At 60.6% G+C, this 18,153-nt stretch overlaps 3 protein-coding genes across 7 annotated transcripts in view; 2 read left to right on the top strand and 1 right to left on the bottom strand.

Annotated features, from left to right (window-relative positions):
* SLC9A3R2 (SLC9A3 regulator 2) overlaps positions 1-2,866 on the top strand; it is an 11,422-nt gene extending 8,556 nt beyond the window's left edge. For 2 of the 4 annotated variants that reach the window (XM_032425915.1, XM_032425917.1), the window contains 4 exons: positions 653-806; positions 884-927; positions 1,482-1,544; positions 1,792-2,866. In XM_032425915.1, coding sequence (XP_032281806.1) covers positions 653-806; positions 884-927; positions 1,482-1,544; positions 1,792-1,950 — 420 coding nt within the window. In that variant the 3' untranslated portion in view covers positions 1,951-2,866. Of the gene's footprint in view, positions 1-652; positions 807-883; positions 928-1,481; positions 1,548-1,791 lie in introns of all 4 variants that reach the window. The other 2 variants (XM_032425914.1, XM_032425916.1) reach the window with 1 other exon arrangement.
* A 742-nt stretch (positions 2,867-3,608) lies between these two features.
* On the bottom strand, positions 3,609-9,286 carry NTHL1 (nth like DNA glycosylase 1). Of its 2 annotated transcripts, none has more exons than XM_032425791.1 (6): positions 9,151-9,286; positions 7,899-8,137; positions 6,989-7,159; positions 5,979-6,138; positions 3,889-3,994; positions 3,609-3,818 (listed from the first exon to the last, which is right to left on the bottom strand). In XM_032425791.1, the coding sequence occupies exons 1-6, from the start codon at positions 9,284-9,286 to the stop codon at positions 3,686-3,688; spliced, it is 945 nt and encodes a 314-aa protein (XP_032281682.1). In that variant the 3' UTR covers positions 3,609-3,685. The 2 variants fall into 2 exon arrangements, with proteins under 2 accessions (XP_032281682.1, XP_032281683.1); XM_032425792.1 differs by having other exon boundaries at positions 7,899-8,134; positions 9,151-9,261.
* Positions 9,287-9,412: 126 nt separating this feature from the next.
* TSC2 (TSC complex subunit 2) overlaps positions 9,413-18,153 on the top strand; it is a 33,746-nt gene continuing 25,005 nt past the window's right edge. The window contains 10 exon segments of the mRNA XM_032425548.1: positions 9,413-9,514; positions 9,997-10,163; positions 11,418-11,504; positions 12,963-13,073; positions 14,415-14,559; positions 15,530-15,647; positions 16,285-16,333; positions 16,732-16,857; positions 17,183-17,256; positions 17,488-17,614. Coding sequence (XP_032281439.1) covers positions 10,026-10,163; positions 11,418-11,504; positions 12,963-13,073; positions 14,415-14,559; positions 15,530-15,647; positions 16,285-16,333; positions 16,732-16,857; positions 17,183-17,256; positions 17,488-17,614 — 975 coding nt within the window. The 5' untranslated portion in view covers positions 9,413-9,514; positions 9,997-10,025.

The raw sequence follows: 18,153 nt of genomic DNA, 5'->3' as shown, positions 1-18,153 counted from the left end.
CCCCGAGTGTGTGTCTGGGCCCGTGTCCCCCCCCCCCACCCCGAGTGTGTGTCTGGGCCTGTGCCCCCCCACCCTGAGTGTGTGTCTTGGCCCGTGTCCGCCCCAAGTGTGTGGGCCCATGTCCCCCTCCGAGTGTGTCTGGGTCCATGTCCCCCCCACCCTGAGTGTATGTCTGGGCCCATGTACCCCCCCGAGTGTGTATCTGGGCCCGTGTCCCCCCACCCCCACTGTTGTCTGGGCCCGTGTCCCCCCCAGTGTGTGTCTGGGCCCATGTCCCCCCCCAGTGTTGTCGGGGCCAGTGTCCCCCCAACCCCCAGTGTTGTCTGGGCCCGTGTCCCCCCAACCCCCACTGTTGTCTGGGCCCGTGTCCCCCCACAAGTGTTGTCTGGGCCCGTGTCCCCAATGTTGTCTGGGCCTGTGTTCCCCCAACCCCCAGTGTGTGTCTGGGCCTGTGTCGCCCCCAGTGTGTGTCTGGGCAGGGAGGTCCTTGCTGGGAAGAGGAGAGATGCTGGGAACTTGAGCTGGCATTCCTCTTGCTGCCACGGCTGGTGACAACATTGATGAATATTTGATGCCACACCTGGCTGGGTGGCTCAGGGGGCCTGCAGGGGCCTGACTTCCGGCAGTGCTGACCCCATGCTGCTGGTGGCAGGTGAACGGGCAGAATGTCGAGGGGCTGCGCCACGCAGAGGTGGTTGCCAGGATCAAGGCGAGGGAGGATGAGGCCCGGCTGCTGGTGGTGGACCCTGAGACGGACGAGTACTTCAAGCGGCTACGGGTCACGCCCACTGAGGAGCATGTGGAAGGTGGGCTGCTGCCTGGGGGCCTGGGGATGGGGTGAAGCATGGGGGGCTGGGCAGCCACTGACACCCTGTTCCCACAGGTCCACTGCCATCACCAGTCACCAATGGGACCAGCCCTGCCCAGGTAAGAGGGTGGGAATGGACCGGGTGGGCCCAGGAGACCATAGTTGCACCTCTAGGGATCCCCAGGCCTGGCCTCAAGATCTCCTTGTGTTGGTGTGACCAGGAGACCCAATCTGGCCCAACCACTTCTAGCTCTCATGCTCCCTGTGGGTCCTGTCCTGGGTTAGCCACACCCCAGCCCCAGGCGGCTGTTGGCCTTGCGGGTCCTGCCCAGTGCTGGCTGGCGACCTGGAGTCTCACTCCGTCACTCCTTGGGAAGCTGGCCCTGGCTTCACCCCATGGGATGCTCGTGTGGCTCATTCCTGTTGTGAGCCGGCCAGGGCTGGCTTCCCAGCCCTCCGCAGCACCTGTCCACTCGCTGCCGGGTGTCCAGCATCCTGCCCAGGCTGGGCCTGGAGTACAGTAGAGGCTTGGCGCCGCCTGCCAAATGGAAGACTAGATGCAGCTCTGATGTGCGTGTGGGCACACGTGTGCGTGTGTGTGTGCTCGTCTGCGTGTGCACCCATGGCTCCCGGGCAGGGTCCCTGAAGCCACACCTTGTCCTTGGTTTCCCAGGTCAACGGTGGCTCAGCGTGCTCGTCACGAAGTGATCTGCCTGGCTTAGACAAGGACACTGAGGTAGCAAGTGCCAGCCCATCCCCACTGCTGTGCTCACACATAGGGGGTCAGAGGCTTTGGGAGTGGGCCTCTGTGCAGCCTGGGCAGTGGGGTCACCACCTCTAGGACACCCTCTAGGGCCCGCTGCCCCAGCCCCACCAGGTGGCCTGTGGTATGAGCTGCCCGGGAGGGGTCACCCGACAGGGGGCTTGGGTCCGGGACTCACTCTGGCCACCTGCCCACTCTGCCTGCCCCACCCCCCATCTAGGACAGCAGCACCTGGAAGCGGGACCCCTTTCAGGAGAGCGGCCTCCACCTGAGCCCCACGGCGGCCGAAGCCAAGGAGAAGGCGAGAGCCACCCGGATCAATAAGCGGGCACCACAGATGGACTGGAACAGGAAACGCGAGATCTTCAGCAACTTCTGAGCCCCTCCCTGCCTGTTTGCACGGCCCACAGGCCTCGCCCCACAGGCCCAGCCCAGAGTTCCCCAAGCCTCAGTGGACTGGAGGGGGTGCCTCCTCACCCCCAGAAGCCGTGCTGGTCCCACCACCACCCAGGAACCAATGTGCGCCCCAGTGAGCCCCGTCCTGCCCCCCTACCTGCTGGGTGCTGGATAGGGGAGAGGGGGCCCCCCTGAGATAGAAGAGAGGGACAGAGAGAGGCAGTGGTGACCGTGGGCCCGGCCCTTTTGCTGCTCTGCCCGGGCCTGCTGACTTAAAGGAATTTGTGTTTTTGCTTTTCTTCCAAAAACAAAAAAAGAGAGAGAGCTCCAGTTCCACACATGTTTCCACTTAATACCAGAGTCCCGCCCCCGCCCCTGCCCCCGCAGGACGCCTCTCTAAGTAATTGCAATAAAACAAACCTTTCTCTGCAAACCATTTCCTCCCCACCCTTCAGCAGCAGCCATCCCAAGTGGGCGCCCCGGGCACTTCCAGGGACAGAGGAAAACGTAGGGGGGCCAGACTGTGGTTGTGGGGGCTTCAGCGTGACGCTGGGGAGGCCAGATGTGGCTGTAGGAGCTGCCCCTCCGCCCCCTCCCTGCCGGGAGCAGGGGTCACCAGGCCAGGCCCCCATGTCCCTGCTCAACTGTGGTCTGGGGCACGGGGCCTGGGCTCCAGGGGCCCGAAGATGGAGGCCCTGTGTCCCAGAAGAGGGTGGTCTCCGGACAGGCCTCTTGTCCCTGCGCCACAGCCGCGAGGCAGGGGGAGTGTGGCTGTGGGAGAGCTTGCCTGCCCCCAGGAGACCCCACCCACTCTCCCTTTCATGCTGGCCCCGGCTGACATTGCTGTCTGCCCCGTAAGCCATAGCGCATGCGCGCCCTCCTAATAAACAGGCCTTCTTCAGACCCGTGGCCGCCTGTCCTTCCTGAGACCTCACTTGGGGGTGGGGGGCTGTGGTCTGGGCAGGAAGGGAGCAGCTAGGGAGCCCCACTCTCAGCTGCTGGAAAGCAGAGGCCCATTCCCAAGCCTCTCCCACTCCATCCACCCGGCAGCCAAGCCTGACCCCTCTCCACTTCTGCTCTGTCTCCCCCTCCCCAGCCCCCTGGAGACCCCCAAAACTTGGAGCCCTGCCCCCTCCTTCATTGGCACACCCTTGGGGCCCTTGCTAGCTTCTCCCTCCCCCTGCCCTCCATGCCTTCTGGATCCTTGACGCCCCCGCCCTCGCATAGCCCCCGCCACTCCAGCAGGTACACACGGGTCAGGTCTCATGTCCTGTGGCGCCTGGCCTGGGCCTACTGGTGTTACTCCAGAGGCCAGGTGGCTCTGTAAACATGGGGTGGGGCCTCCTGGCAGAGAGCTCTCAGGGTGCCAAAGTTCGGGGGATGGGTGTAGATCTGCGTGCCCAACCAGCTGCCCAGGTCGGAGGAGGCCCGGGTCTGCAGCAGGCTTCCCGCCATCCATCTCTTCTGTCCCAGGCTCCTGCACACCCGTCACCCCCCACCCCCACCCAGTCCACAGCCCAGATTTTCACGTCCCCATCTCATCCTCCCAGGCAGCCCCGTTCAGACACACAGCTCACGCACGTGCTTCCTGGCCTGCCCCCACGCCCCAGGGGTAAGACGCCACCAGACCCCCACCACGGCAAACAACTCCCGAGCTTTATTATAAGCAGGCCGTGGCTCCCCAGCGTAGGCCAGCGCACGGTGGCCGGGCCGAGGCTTCATGGCCCGCAGAGGCTGCGTGCAGCCGGGCACAGGCTTCGGTTGAGGCAGGCCTGGCAGTGTGGGTGGACGGGCAGACACGTCTGCTGGCCGAAGCCCACCAATAGTCCGTTGATCTCACTCCACAGCTCCCTGTGAAGGTGAGAGGTCAGCAGGGGAGGGAGACCGAGGGCAGCCCCCCCCAGCCCCCACCCTGCCGCACCGGGGCAGCCAGGCTTCCAGCGCCGCACGAGTCTTCTCCGGGGACTTGGTCGCCGTCTTGGTCCACCCCAGTCTGTTGGCGATTCTGTGCACGTGGGTGTCCACCGCTGTGGGAGACAGGACCGGCTCATCACAGGGCGCGCTGGCTGGACCCAGGCCCTGCCCACAGCCCCAAGCCTGGAGCCGGAGTCTCCCCCGCTCCCACCCCCAGGGCTCCCACGGAGGGCAGGTCAGCGGCTTGAGCGAGAGGGTAGGGCCTGCTAGCTGGGGTGCAGGCAGTGGTGCCTCCTGGCCCAAGAACTGGCTGTGAGTGCCGGGCCGGGTGCTCACAGCTGGGGCCAGCGGGAGGTCACGGCCCCCAGCGCCCGCACCTACCACGGCACGGCCAGGGACAGAGCAGGGCGTGTGGCCAGGCCAGCTGCAGCTGCCCTCTCCGTGGGCTGTGGTCCCAGCTCCCCTGGGCCGGGCCACCCCAAGGCTCGGCCTGGGCACCTGCTCTCCCTGCAAGCTGTAGCCCCTGCCTCCTCTCGGCTTTGCAAAAGAGAACCTGAGCCCTACACCTGCTCCCTTCCCCTGCTAATGGTCTGGAAAAAGCCTCAGGCCCTCCCCGGACGCTGATGGAGGGCACCCTGTGGGCACAGGGAGAGCACGCAGGTGCAGGGGTCATGCTAGTGGGTCACCACGGCTCCGCTTCCTCCCCTGTAGCACAGAAATGATCACTGCCTGTCCCCCAGAGGGGGACCAAACCCGTGGTCCTCCCCCAGGGGCCCAGCCTAGGGCCACAGCACACCACTCAAGCCTCCTGCGGGCAGGTCCTCTGCATGCTTTCCCAGCTTGGTGGCCAAAGCTCCAAGCGGCTAAGCGTATTGCCTCGTGGTCACCCAGCTGGGACAGCAGGGCTGGGACTGGCTGCTGTAGCCCACAGCTCTGGCTTTCTAATTGAGGGGCTGCTTCCCGGCGAAGCTCCTGAGAGGCAGGGCCCACAGACATCCAGCAAGGGTGACATTCCCACTCGCCCTCCTAGTGTGTCTCCTGCTCCCAAAGGCCTGTTCCCTGGGCTGTGGGCCCATCCCCCACAGACCTGCCAGACCCCTCCCGGGACTCGGGACTCAGGCAGCGAGGACAGCAGCTCACATAAGCTCAAGCATGTGCTGAGAGGCTGTCGGCTGCAGGATCAGGGGTGGCGGCGGGGGTCGGGCCCTAGCCCCTGCCTGGCCCATTGCCGGTCTCTGGGGCTGCTGGGCTCCAGCCTAGCAGCCCTTCGGCCCAAGCGCAGTGCTGAGAAGGGTCCCCACCCCAGGGAGCAGGCTTTGGGAGCTGGGAAGTGCTGGGGAGATTTCTGCCCCCCTCCCCACCCCCTGCAGAAGTTCCGGAGGAGCACCAGGGTGGGGGCATACAGAGAGGCTGTGGGTCGGGCCCCAGTTTCTGGGGTTTCTCAGAAGCCCCAACTGTCTGGGCAAAGACCTGAAGACGCAGCCGTAGCCTAACCCAGGGTCTGTCTTCACGGACACCACCAATGTCAGGAAATGGATTCCAAGAGGGGCTCCCCCCAGCGCCTCCTCCCCTGGCATCCTCCTGCCTTTACCGTGCCTCCCCCATGGGCCCGTTCTTGAGCCTTCCTCTACTGGCCCCCTCCCCCACCTGATGCCGGTATTGTTCCTTCTGCCCAGATGGCACTTTCTCCTCCTAGCCTGCCAGCCCCCCTCACTCTTCAGCTCTTGGCTGAGTTATCACCTCCTTCTAGGAGGTCTCCCCAGATGCCCCAGACTGGGCCAGCTCTGACAGTGCCATGCATGCCCCCGGGAGTGTTTCTACCTCACAGGTAAGGAGTTACGTGCTCAATCTCTTTCTTCGTGCATAGCACAGACTTTGAATCCATCCCCAGGGCCTCTCACAGAGCCCAGGGCAGGGTAGATGCTCAGCAAATGGGAACTCCTCCCATTAGTACCCACCTGTAGGCAGGGCAGGCCTAGCTCAATGCTGGAAACATCTTTCTGACCCTTTGGGCTAAATTGTGGGTGAGGGGACTTGAGCTGGGGTCACAGACCACAGGACGTGGCCAGCCCTGCCCTCCCTGTGTATGCCACTCACCGATGCCAGACACGGCACCCCAGGCCACTGCCATGGCCAAGTGTGCCATCTTGGGCCCAACGCCCGGCAGTGCCACCAGCTCTGCCACAGAAGCTGGGATGTCCCCGCCATAGCGCTGCTGCAGGATGGCAGTGGTCTGCTTGATGTACTTGACCTTGCTCTGAAAGACGGAGGGGGGTGGTCAGCCCTGGAGGTGGAGGGTGTAGCCCTACTTGGGAGGATGAGTCTTGAGGGAGACCCACAGGCGTCCAGAGCTGCCTGTCACCTGCCCTAGACACACTCAGAGGCACCTGTTTGTCCCTGTCCCCCCAAGAGGTGGGAATGAGCCAAGGGCAGCAGGGAGACTGAGGGAGGCCCAATGCAGGCCTGGACCAGTGACATGTGTGTGGGGTCTAGCTCAGGTCCCCTGCCCCATCACTCCCCCAGAGGCCAGGTGGGCTAGGCAGGGCCAGCCATGCCAGGAGCTGGGCTCAGCAGCACCTGGACCTTCAGGAAGGAAGGCTGGAGCCTGGGGCTCCCCCGCCAGCCGCCAGGCCAGCTGGGTGGCTCCCATTCTGTGCCTGAGAGGGCTATTTAAAACCCATTTGACAAACTGCAGCCCACGCCAATGCCAAGGGGAAACAGCCCCACCCGCCCGGCTGCCTTCAACAGAGCCGCCCACTCGCCACCCAGTGCTCTAGGGCCTGTTGGGGCTCCAGAGGGAAGGGGGTGACGCACTCCAGGGAGGCTTGGAGTAAACAAAGGGAAAGGCGGGTGGGCAGCCTCAGGGAGGAAGGGAAGCGCCAGTCAGCTGGGTGGGGAGGTGGAGGAAGGAAGGGGTGGGCTGCAAACAGGAAAGGCCAAGGAGGGAGGCCCCATAGCCCTGGCCCCATTTGCTGGTCAGACGGGCAGGGGGCTCCACTGCGAACTCACATCCAGGTCCCTTTGGCCTCAGATGCCCCACCTGGCCTCCTGTACCCCCACAGCCTCTCCTCGGCCTCCTGACATCTTTCCCAGGCCTGTGGGCTCACCCTCCAGAAGCCTACGGGGTAGATGAGCGTGCCCAGCGTGCTGTCATCTGTCTGCAGGATGCTGTCCACTGTGAGGCCCCGAGCGCGCAGCCGCTGCATGGCACCTGCTGTTACCTGGTCTTTGGTTTGGCTGGAGAGCATCAGTGACAGCAGCACCTGGTACCTCTGCACCTGTTTGCACGGTGACAGGGACCAGGGTAGTGGCAGGTCCTGGGTGCTCACTGTGCGCCGGGCCCCCGCCAAACCCTTTACCACCTCCACCTGTTACCCTGGCCAACGTGTGGGACATCAGCCTCCCACCCACTCTGGCCAACGGACTGTGTGAGGAGTCCGGCCTGGGCCTGTTTTGTTTTCACGTATGTAACATGGGGACAATAACAGTGCCTGCCCCACAAAGCTTAATGGGAGGCTTAAATAAACGATCACAACACTTACAATCAGACCTGGGGCTCGACAGCCAGTGCAGGCTACCGTGACTGCTGTTGCCTTGTGGAGAATCCTACCCATCTCACACACAAGCAAACGGAAGCCCCGAGGAGGTCGTGCCCCCAGGTCACCGGTAGTGGAGTTGGGATTAGAATCAAGCTGGTCTAAGGACCAGGCTCCAAGGCAGTGAGGTGTAAGGAACTTTTTCTCTCTCAACAAACATTACGAACTCCCCTGGTAGGGCAGGACTGTGCTGGTGGAAGACAGAGCACGAAGCCCCAAGCCACAGGCAGTCCTGACCTGCCGAGTGGCCGCCGTGAAGCAGGTGATGCTGCCCTGCGCTCTGGGACCCAGGTGCTGTCCCCTCGAGGTGCCGCCTGCCGGTGAGGGTGCCAGTCAAGAGCTGCCAGGGTCAGGCTGTGCCCTGACAGAAGAAGCAAGTGTCTTGTCCAGAAGGCAGTCACCAGGCAGATAGGGCGCCTACCTTTGGGGGTGCGCTGGGGTCATAGCAGTGCTCAGCCCCCAGCTGGTCCACAGGCGCGTCCTTCCCACTCCTCATGGTGCGGATGTTCACCAGCTGCTGCTGCCAGTCCAGGGGTTCCCAGCCTGGTGCCTCCGGGGGTTTGGCGCCTTCTCCTTTCTCATGATCTGAGGCTTCGTAGGTGACACTCAGTTTCTGTGTCTTCCGCTGACGCTTTGCGGGGCTGTGGCTTTTCTTTCCTTCTGCAAAAAAGTGCCATTCAGCAGGGGCCCCAAGTGAGGGTGGGCGTGGGTGCTGTCCCGCCTGCTACCACCCATCACCATTCATTCAACGACCATGCATCATCTACCGCAGCTGGGGCTGCTCTGGCCTCTGCAGCGCGTGCTCTGGGGGCAGGTTAGCTTTCCCCATGCCACTGCCCTCCTGACCAAGTTTGCGTTAGGACAGGACGACTCTACCCACAGCCTCCACCATGGTGCCCCTCCAATCTCATTTCCACATGGGCCCAGAGAGACATTCCTAAGGCCCAAATCAGACTGTGTCATTTCCGTTTAAAACTGCTCATTGATTTTTCCTTGTACTCATGGCAAACTTCAAACTCCATCCCAGCATCAAGGGTCCTTCCTACCTAGCTGGTATTGTTACCTACTTACTCCCCTTGCCCCATTTCCTCCTGCCATGCGTCTGTCATAGTGGATCTCCTTGTCCGGACTACCCCTAAGTTCACTGGGTGCCTAGGAGAATCCCCCTCTGGCTGCCCTGTTCAGGGGCCCTGTGGGTCTCGCTCCCCCCCCCCCCCCCCCCCCCCCGCCCCAGACCTGTACACACTAGGTCCTTAACGCCTGCAGAATAAACAGAACGAAGACAACGCCCTTTCCCGTTTCCTCTCAGAGGCACCCTCCAGCAGGGGAAGAGGACTTCTGGCTGGGCGTGTCCTCGGCACCTGGTCTCTCTGAGAGAGAAGCAGCCAGGAAGACAAACAAGGCTGGTGTGCCCACAGAAAGCCCGACGCAAGTGGAGTATCCCCGGACAGGCTACCGGGACGCGGAGAACTTTCTTGTTCAGGACGAGGGTGGGGGAGGTGCGAGCGCCCGGAACTCAGTCCCTGTGGACCCCTGCCCCTGCGTCCTGGGAACAGGGAGCAGGGTGGGAGTCAGAGCCCCACGTGGGGGCGACTCGGAATCCCAGCCCCCGGCCCCTTGCAGGATTCTTCCCTCGTCTCTCTCCCCATGCCCCGGTCCGAGTGCCGGGCTACCTGCAGCTGCCTCTCCCCTCCGGAGCGGCGCCTCGTCCCCACCCCCCCGCGGCCCGGTCCCCGGGCCCCGGCTCCGGCTCCGGGTCACCATCCTCACGCCCGCCATGTTCATGCCAGAGTCCTGCGCACTACACATCCCGGCGGCCCCCGCGGCCCCGTCACGTGACTCGACTCTTGACCCGCCTTTCCGCCGAGAGCGGCCGGGAACTACGACTCCCAGCAAGCTCGGCGGCGGCGCTCGGCCCCCTGTCCGCTGCCGGAAGTGCGGACCAAGCTTCCGGCGGCGGCTCGGGGGTTGGGGGGCCGGGGTAGCGCTCCTTTTTCCGCGCCGGGACGGCCCGGCGCGCGGCGGGCGCAGCGTGGGGTGAGTGGCTCGCGGGCGCCCGACCGCCGACGCCGGCCCGGACCACCGTGTGGCCCGGCCGCGATGGGGCAGGGGGCGGCGGCCGCGCCGGGGAGAGGGGAGGTGCTGCTCGGCGCCGAGGCGGCGGGGGCGGACCCCGCAGTGTCACGGCCCCGGCCTTCTGCCTGGAGCCGCTCGAGCAGTCCTTGGTTTTAAGACGGAGCGGGTGCGAGGGGCCCCCTGCTTCCGGCGTCCGCGACAGGCCTCCCCCACGTCGGGGAGGAGAGGGAGGGCGAGCGTCGGAGCCCCAGCCCGCGGTTCCCCTCCCTCACCCGGTGCCCGCTGCTGGCCGGGACCGCCAGGCTGTGCTTAAGTTCCTCCCGGGAGCTGTGGGAGGGTCGTGCCCACCCGAGACCTAGGCTTCCCGGGTGGACGGCCGGAGGTCGGCAGCGGGGCAGGTGTGGGGAGCTGCCCTGAGCTCTCCCCCTGTTTTCTCGACGCAGAAGCGGCCTCTGCTGCGTCCCTGCCCACCATGGCCAAGCCAACAAGCAAAGATTCAGGCTTGAAGGAGAAGTTCAGGATTCTCTTGGGACTGGGAACCCCGAGGCCAAACCCCAGGTCTGCAGAGGGCAAACAGACGGAGTTTATCATCACGGCGGACATCCTGAGAGTGAGTGAGCTGCCCTGTCTGCCCTGCTAGGCTGTGGGGAGGTGCAGGGCAGGCTGGGTTCCGTCTGTCACCAGGTTCTGTGGGAAGTGGGACTGCTGTCCCCAGTGCTGTGGAAGCCTGTACATCTTTCCTTCAGAGGTGCAGGAAGTCAGGACCTTGGGGACTGCGGCTAGCACACTTGAGGTAGTACTAGGATGTCCGTGCTGGAGAGCCTACTTCACTAGCCACGGCTAAAACGCCGTGCTTGGTTTCCACGGGTGATTAGGGTTATAGCCAGGTGTTAACCTGGTAATTTGTGAGTTCCTGGAACGAGCGGGTCTTTGTTTTCTGGTGTGTATTTGAATCCCCCTACCACATCCTGGCACCATGTTTTTTTTTTTTTTTTTTTAAAGATTTTATTTACTTATTTGACAGAGACACAGCGAGAGAGGGAACACAAGCAGAGGGAGTGGGAGAGGGAGAAGCAGGCTTCCTGCAGAGCAGGGAGCCCGATGCGGGGCTCGATCCCAGGACCCTGGGATCATGACCTGAGCCGAAGGCAGACGCTTAACCAACTGAGCCACCTAGGTGCCCCCTGGCACCGTGTTTTATAAATGCTGAGTTTCTGCACTTGTGAGGTTTCCCATTCAGAAACAACCAAAACGTTCGTCAACTGGTGAACAGATAAACAAAATGTAATGACATTCGTACAATGGACTATTACTTGGCAAAAAAAAGGCATGCGGTATTGACACATGCCGTAATGTGGATGAACACTGAAAACATGCTAAGTGGAAGAAGCCAGACACAAAGGCCCCCACATAACGTGTGATTCCATTTCTATGAAATGTCCAGAATAGGTGAATCCTTAGAGACGGAAAGTCGATCAGCATGTGTCGGGGCCTGAGGGGATGGGGGGTGACTGCTAATGGGTGTGAAGTTGTACTTTTAGGGGATGAAAATATTCGGGAGTCAGTGGAGGTGGTTGCAAGCCTCGTGAACATACTAAAAGCTAAGTTGTACAGTTTTAAATTGTTCAAACAGCTAATTTTGGTATGTGAATTTTATCTCAGCAAAACGAAATGTCATGAAAAAGAGAAGTAATCTGTTCTCACCCCACTGAAACAGAGTAGTAAACTCTTGTGGTCCCCGATTTCAGAAAGAGCCAGGCCAGGTCTCCAGCGTGGGAATTCTTGGGGTGGTCTGTGACGACTGGCGGTTAAGGAGACCCGTTGCCTGAGCGCTGGCCCCTTTGCTTCTTTCCTCTCTTGCCAGGAACTGAGTGTTGAATGTGGTATCAACAATCGCATCCGGGTGATAGGGCAGATCTGCGAAGTTGCAAAAACGAAGAAATTTGAAGAGGTAGGTAGGTCTGCCTCAGTTGGCTGCTGTTGAGAAGTCTGATTTGGCTCTTTCTAGGAGCAGGGTTGACCGCTGACTGCACCCTTTTAGGGGAGCTTCTGGAAATGCTCTGAGCATAACCCTTAGGGGTCACTCACACATGGAGGTGGGGAGCACAGGCATTAAGGTTTTTCTGGCAGTTCCGAGAAAGGCTTTAATAGTGACTTGCGTAAACGCATGCTTACTTGGTTTTTCGTATCCCAAGGAAGGTAGGGGAACATCAGGAAACCGTGTGACTCAAGGCATGCCATTTCCGGTGTCTTTTTGGGAGAGGTGTCTAGTTGGTGGCATTGAGCAACCTCACAGACATAAGCCTATTTATTTCGGGCAGATGTTTGCAGGCTCTCTCTGGGCATCCCGAGGACAGACTGGGAAGTTGTCATGAGAGCACCTCAAGGGCTCTGCTGTAGCTTGGCCTGGAGATTATATGGGCAACTTGGGAGGAGACGTGGACCAAGCAGATTGGGATTTGCTAAGGGGGAGGGAGAGCAACCACGATATCCACAGGTCATCTGAAACATGCAGGCTGTACGTTACTGAGGATAAATGTGAACATAGGCTTCTGCGTCCATGAAGTTGGCTGCATAGGTATTTGGGGGGGGGGGGGCTGTGACTGAATAGATAACCCCGAGAGGCTGGCAGAGTCCCCTGGGTCGGGATCTGCGTCTTGTTGTGGCTTAGGCTTTGTCACTAGGAGTGTTGTGCGTAGGACAAAGGAGGTGAAAGTTCCACAGTATCCTGAAACGGTCAGGATGTGGGTCAGACAACATCTAAAGGATGTTTTAGTTCCCTCCTAAGAGAAGTGAGCCCAGGAAAGTTTGAGTGGTCTGAAAACCCTGATTGAAGGGAGCACGGGATGGTTAATGTGGGGCAGGTGACAAGAGAGATTTATTCTGGGTAGCTGCAGGGAACAGGAACCAGGTACCCTGGGAGGCAGATTCCAGAAGCCCACAGTGTTCTCGGCAGCACAGGCTTGGCAGGCGTGTGGTACAGAGTGGCCCTCAGCTGGTACAGAGAGGCCAGGGGAATGGGATTTCTGGGTCAGGCTGCAGACCCAGGCCCGCCTGGTTCTGAGACTCTTTCAGTGGCTTTTTTCACTGGAGTCTGAGCACGCTCTAAAGGGGGACTCCTGGCCGATCCCTGGGGGCACTGGGACAGCTCCCCTGGCCTGCTGCTCTCCTCCCTCTCCCGCCCCGCCCCCCCAGCTGTGGCCAGGACCTGCGCGGGTTTGAAGTAGCTTGCAGCCGTTCCCCTCTGCAGGCTCCGGGTCACGTGTGCTGTGACAGGTGCATGACATGTGGGCTTTAGGGGAGTGAGTTCTAAGTCAGAAGAACTGTTCTCCGTCCTTCCCTCATGGTACTGAGCCCTGAGTGGAGGGGCCAGCACCCCCTAACCGTTGTCCCTCTTTGCTGGTGGCAGCATGCAGTAGAGGCGCTGTGGAAGGCCGTGGCGGACCTGCTGCACCCGGAGCGGCCCCCGGAGGCCCGGCACGCAGTGCTGGCTCTGCTGAAGGCCATAGTGCAGGGGCAGGTAATGGGCAGCGGGTCTGTGTGCAGGTGGAGCTGGCCTGGGTGGGGGGGTGACGTCGGGCAGCCACGGACTGCTCCCGCTGTGCCACGCATGGACTCTGGTCTTTGGGGAGGGCATCTGGTGCCAGGTCTCTGCAGCTCAACTGCCTGAGCGGGCACCCTAGCCTCTCGAACCCGGGGGACCCCGGGCAAGTCACTGGGCCTCCACCTCCTCTCCCTTAGAATGGGGATGGCTGTTTTTCCTGCCTCCTCTGGAATGTTTTGGGGTGTCGATGAGGCTGTTCATGCAAAATGATGGGGATGTGCCCACCATGAGAGACGGGTGGCCTCCTGATGCCCTCATGCCCCTGGCCTGGGCCTGGGCCTCTGTCCATGGCTCACTGTGCTCCGGGCTGTGGCCATGCTGCTCTGAGCCTCTCCTAGAACCGCAGGCGGCCTCTGCATTCCTGCCTGGAAGGCTCCCTCCCGTCTTGTGCATTTCCTCCAGCCCTCCACACCCCTGCTGCATGGAGAGGCCTGTCCCCTCGCAGAGTAGTCAGACCGTTTTTGTTACGTGCAGGCACAAGCACGTCTCTTCTTGGCCACGAGCCCCAGGAGGGCTGGAACTGCATTGTCCCCTGCTGTTCGCCCACCGCTGTACCCAGAGCTTGCACACAGTAGGTGCTGTGCACACGAGTGCACATGCACGTGCGCGTGTACACACACACACCTTATTGCACACAGTAGGTGCTGTACACGCGAGTGCACATGCACGTGCACACGTACACACACACACCTTATTGCACACAGGTGCTGTACACGCGAGTGCACATGCACACGCGCGCGTACACATACCTTATTGCACACAGGTGCTGTACACGCGAGTGCACATGCACGCGCGCACGTACACACACCTTATTGCACACAGTAGGTGCTGTATACGCGAGTGCACGTGCACACGCGCGCGTACACATACCTTATTGCACACAGGTGCTGTACATGCGAGTGCACATGCACGCGCGCGCATACGCACACCTTATTGCACACAGTAGGTGCTGTACACGCGAGTGCACGTGCACGCACGCGCATACACACATTTTATTGCACACAGTAGGTGCTGTACACACGAGTGCACATGCATGCGTGCGCGTACACACACACACACACACACACACACACCCCTTATCTGGAGCCGCTCTGACGTGCCCAGTTTGTCGTTTACAGCCAGTGCCTGTGGGAAGGAGAAGGGGTCCCAGGGTCGGGAGTCCTAGAGCCCCCTGTACTTGGACTGTGTATGGCTGTGCGGGAAACCCCACTGGCGGGGGTCCTGGCAGGACTGCTGAGCGTGTGCTTCTATCTTCAGGGGGACCGCTTGGGCGTTCTCAGGGCCCTCTTCTTTAAGGTCATCAAGGATTACCCCTCTAATGAAGACCTCCACGAGAGACTGGAAGTGTTCAAGGCCCTCACGGACAATGGGAGACACATCACCTACTTGGAAGAAGAACTGGGTGGGTGCCACAGTGGCTGTGGGGTTTCTCTGGCCTGGGGGATCCCGTTGAACCCCGGATGCCAGAAGGCTGCTGAGGTGCAGAGGGGGTGCTGCAGTTTACAGGGATGGCCTGCAGAGGGCACGGCACCACGAGGTTCTGCTTCCCGGGTGCGGCCTGGAGCAGCCAACCGTCTCCTGGGGAGCTTAGAGATGGACAGTCCTGGGCTTCTCTCCAGACCTGCTGGCTCAGAGTCCCTGGGGAGTGAGGCCTACTAGGTGGGCAGGAGGTGGTCCGAGTTCTGTTGTAGGGAGAGTGTGCTGCTGACCCAGGCGTCAGCCTGTATTTTATCCAGGGTACCCTGAGGTTTCTGGGGGCTGGGGCCGCCTCTTCGTGTTTTCTTGGGTCTCTCTGTGCCCTGGGCCTGACCTCCTAGCCCTCCCCTTGGCTGGCCTTCCTCTCTGTTGTCCTGATGGGGTGACGTTTCCGTGGGTCTTGAGGTTTCATGTCATCGCTGTGAGGAGAAGAGGAAAGAGGAGGAAGTCAGTCTGACTGGGGCCCAGAGATGGGCTTCAGCTGTCTCCAGGACAGGTGCTGATTGGCGGCCATGCTCAGGTTTTCTAAGGTGATTTGGCCAGCGGCCAAGTGTGGCTTTTGTCCCTGTTGAGTCTCAGGGAGGCGTAGAGGGCCAGGAATCTGCCTCCTAGACATGTGCCCAGTGATGCTCGCACAGCCCAGCCTCAGGGGCCCGGGCTCTGAGCATCCAACACACAAACCCTGCTACTGCCCCTCAGCCTGGACCCCCTTAGTGCCTCCTGGGGGCTGGTAAATTTCAGAGTCCGAGCTGACAGTCTGAGCGTCCGTCGGCCTGCACATGGCCTGCTGTTGCATGGGGCAGGTGACGTGGATGACAGCAGCGGAAGGGACCAGGGTGTTTTCCTGGGGAGGAGGTGAGTAGGCAGTACATCGCTCTTCTCCTCTTCCTCCTCAGCTGGGTTTGTCCTGCAGTGGATGGACGTCGGCCTGTCCTCAGAATTCCTCCTGGTGCTCGTGAACTTGGTCAAGTTCAACAGCTGCTACCTGGATGAATACATTGCATCAATGGTCCAGTAAGAAGAGTTCCAGTAACGTCCTTCTGATCATAGTCTTGCCGCCTGGGGCGCTGTGTGTAGCTCTGCAGCGTGACTAAAGCTGCTGGAATCAGCAAATAGTCAGAGATGCTGGGAGCAGCGTAGCCGCCCTGTGCTTAACATTTATAGAACGATAGCATTTTCTTTTTACTAGACGATTTACGTTAGCCGAAGTTTCTTTTTTTTTTTAAAGATTTTATTTATCACAGAGAGAGAGAGAGAGGCAGGCAGAGGGAGAAGCAGGCTCCTTGCTGAGCAAGGAGCCCGATGTGGGACTCGATCCCAGGACCCTGGGATCATGACCTGAGCCGAAGGCAGAGGCTTAACCAACTGAGCCACCCAGGTGTCCCTAGCTGAGGTTTCTGTATCGTCGTCTTTGTTGTTTGTTCACGTACTCTGGGAGCCGTGAGGGCAGGGGCTGGGTCTTGCTGGTGCTTTCCAGCCAGCGCTGAGCAGTGGTTGGCCCAGGGCAGGCACCTGCTTGTCTGTGGGTGAGTGGAGCCGTCAGGGGGTCAAGTTCTTGATTTAACTGACTTGTAGAGTCACCATAAGGTGAGACGGAGCCACGCAGTCTCTGAGAAACATCCTTCCGCTGACTTTTCGCTTCCTCCAACAGCATGATCTGCCTGCTGTGTGTCCAGACCGTGTCATCCGTGGACATAGAGGTTAGTAGCTGGTCCTCCCCAGGGTTGGTTCCTCTCACCCTCCTTCTGGGTGGGCCGGGTGGCAGAGTGCTTGAAACCCCAGCTCTGGGGTCAAGCCCTGCACTGCCCCTCACTGGTTGTGTGGCCCTGGGCCGGCTGCTTGGCCTCTCTGGTACTCAGGATTCTGCAGTAAGGGCGGTTGGTTGGATGACCTCCGTCGTGGGGTCGTAGTTCAGGATGGGGTGACCCACAGTGATGGTGATGCTCACTCGCTCTTGCTGTTCTAAGGAAGGCTGCTTTGGCAGTGGGGAGGGGCGGTAGTCACCAACCAAAGGAGGGTGGGAAGGAGGCTAGGGGGTCACCTCCCTGCGGGCGGGAGGCAGGGCAGGGCCGGCGTGACCCCTATCCCCCCTCCCCAGGTCTCCCTGCAGGTGCTGGATGCCGTGGTCTGTTACAACTGCCTGCCGGCTGAGAGCCTCCCCTTGTTCATCGTCACCCTCTGCCGTACCATCAACGTCAAGGAGCTCTGTGAGCCTTGCTGGAAGGTGGGAGTCTGAACTGTTGTTCTGGAGAGTTCTTCCCCGGATGAAGTTAAAAGCCAGGCACGTGGATAGGACAAGGGCCATGCTGTGTTCAGGGAATGGCCATCTGCCCTGTTGAGGGGAATCCAGTAACATTTTCCCAGGGGGCTGAGCTGAGGCCAGGGTTTTAGCAGCATTTTGAAAATTCTACAGCCTCTGTGTTTGGGAGGAGGTGGCGGAGAAGCAGCTGGACGCAGAGGGCTTTAGAGCGGTGGCTGCGCGAGGCTGGCCCCCGGGGCCTGGGGCTTCTTTCTGCCCATCTCTGACGGCGGTGCATTCTGTTTCCCAGCTGATGCGTAACCTCCTGGGCACCCATCTGGGCCACAGTGCCATCTACAACATGTGTCGTATCATGGAGGACAGGCGAGTGTGCGCCGGGCCTGGGCGGACCTGGGCAGGCCAGGTGGCTTGGGTCAGCTGCCACAAAGCCTTCTCCAGGGGGCTGAGAGCTTTCCTGTCCCTTTGAGGTGGCTGCTTCGGAAGCTTGCGCTAGAGTTAGAGCTTACATTCCGTGTACCTGCCCTGTAAGAGCAGGGAGCTTGGGGAGGCTGCGCGGGCTCCCCTGACACGTGGTCTTCCTGCGGATTGTTCCAGAGCCTACATGGAAGATGCCCCACTGCTGAGAGGGGCTGTGTTCTTTGTGGGCATGGCTCTCTGGGGCGCACACCGACTCTACTCCCTCAAGAACTCCCCGACATCTGTGCTGCCGTCATTTTATGAGGTGACTGGGTTTGTGCACCATAGTGGGGGGGGGCGTGGCTTTTGGTCACTTGCTTTGTATCTTGGAGACCATGAAGTTTAGGACCCTTGGAAGGATTTATTTTATTTTATTTTTAGAAAGATTTTATTTATTTGACAGAGACAGGGAACACAAGCAGGGGGAGTGGGAGAGGGAAAAGCAGGCTTCCCGGAGCAGGGAGCCTGATGCGGGGCTCGATCCCAGGACCCTGGGACCATGACCCGAGCCGAAGGCAGACTCTCCACGACTGAGCCCCCCAGGCGCCCAGGAGGGTTTTATTTTATTTATTTATTTATTTATTTTTAAATTTTTTTTTTTTAAAGATTTTATTTATTTATTCAAAGGAGAGTGACACAGCGAGAGCAGGAACACAAGTGGGGGGAGTGGGAGAGGGAGAAGCAGGCTTCCCGCGGAGCAGGGAGCCCGATGCGGGGCTCGATCCCAGTTCCCTGGGATCATGACCTGAGCCGAAAGCAGACGCTTAACGACTGAGCCACCCAGGTGCCCCGAGGGTTTTATTT

This window comes from Phoca vitulina, unplaced genomic scaffold (assembly GCF_004348235.1).
Source record: "Phoca vitulina isolate PV1807 unplaced genomic scaffold, GSC_HSeal_1.0 scaffold33, whole genome shotgun sequence".
NCBI lineage: Eukaryota > Metazoa > Chordata > Mammalia > Carnivora > Phocidae > Phoca > Phoca vitulina.
This window is presented reverse-complemented; position numbering and strand designations above follow the sequence as displayed.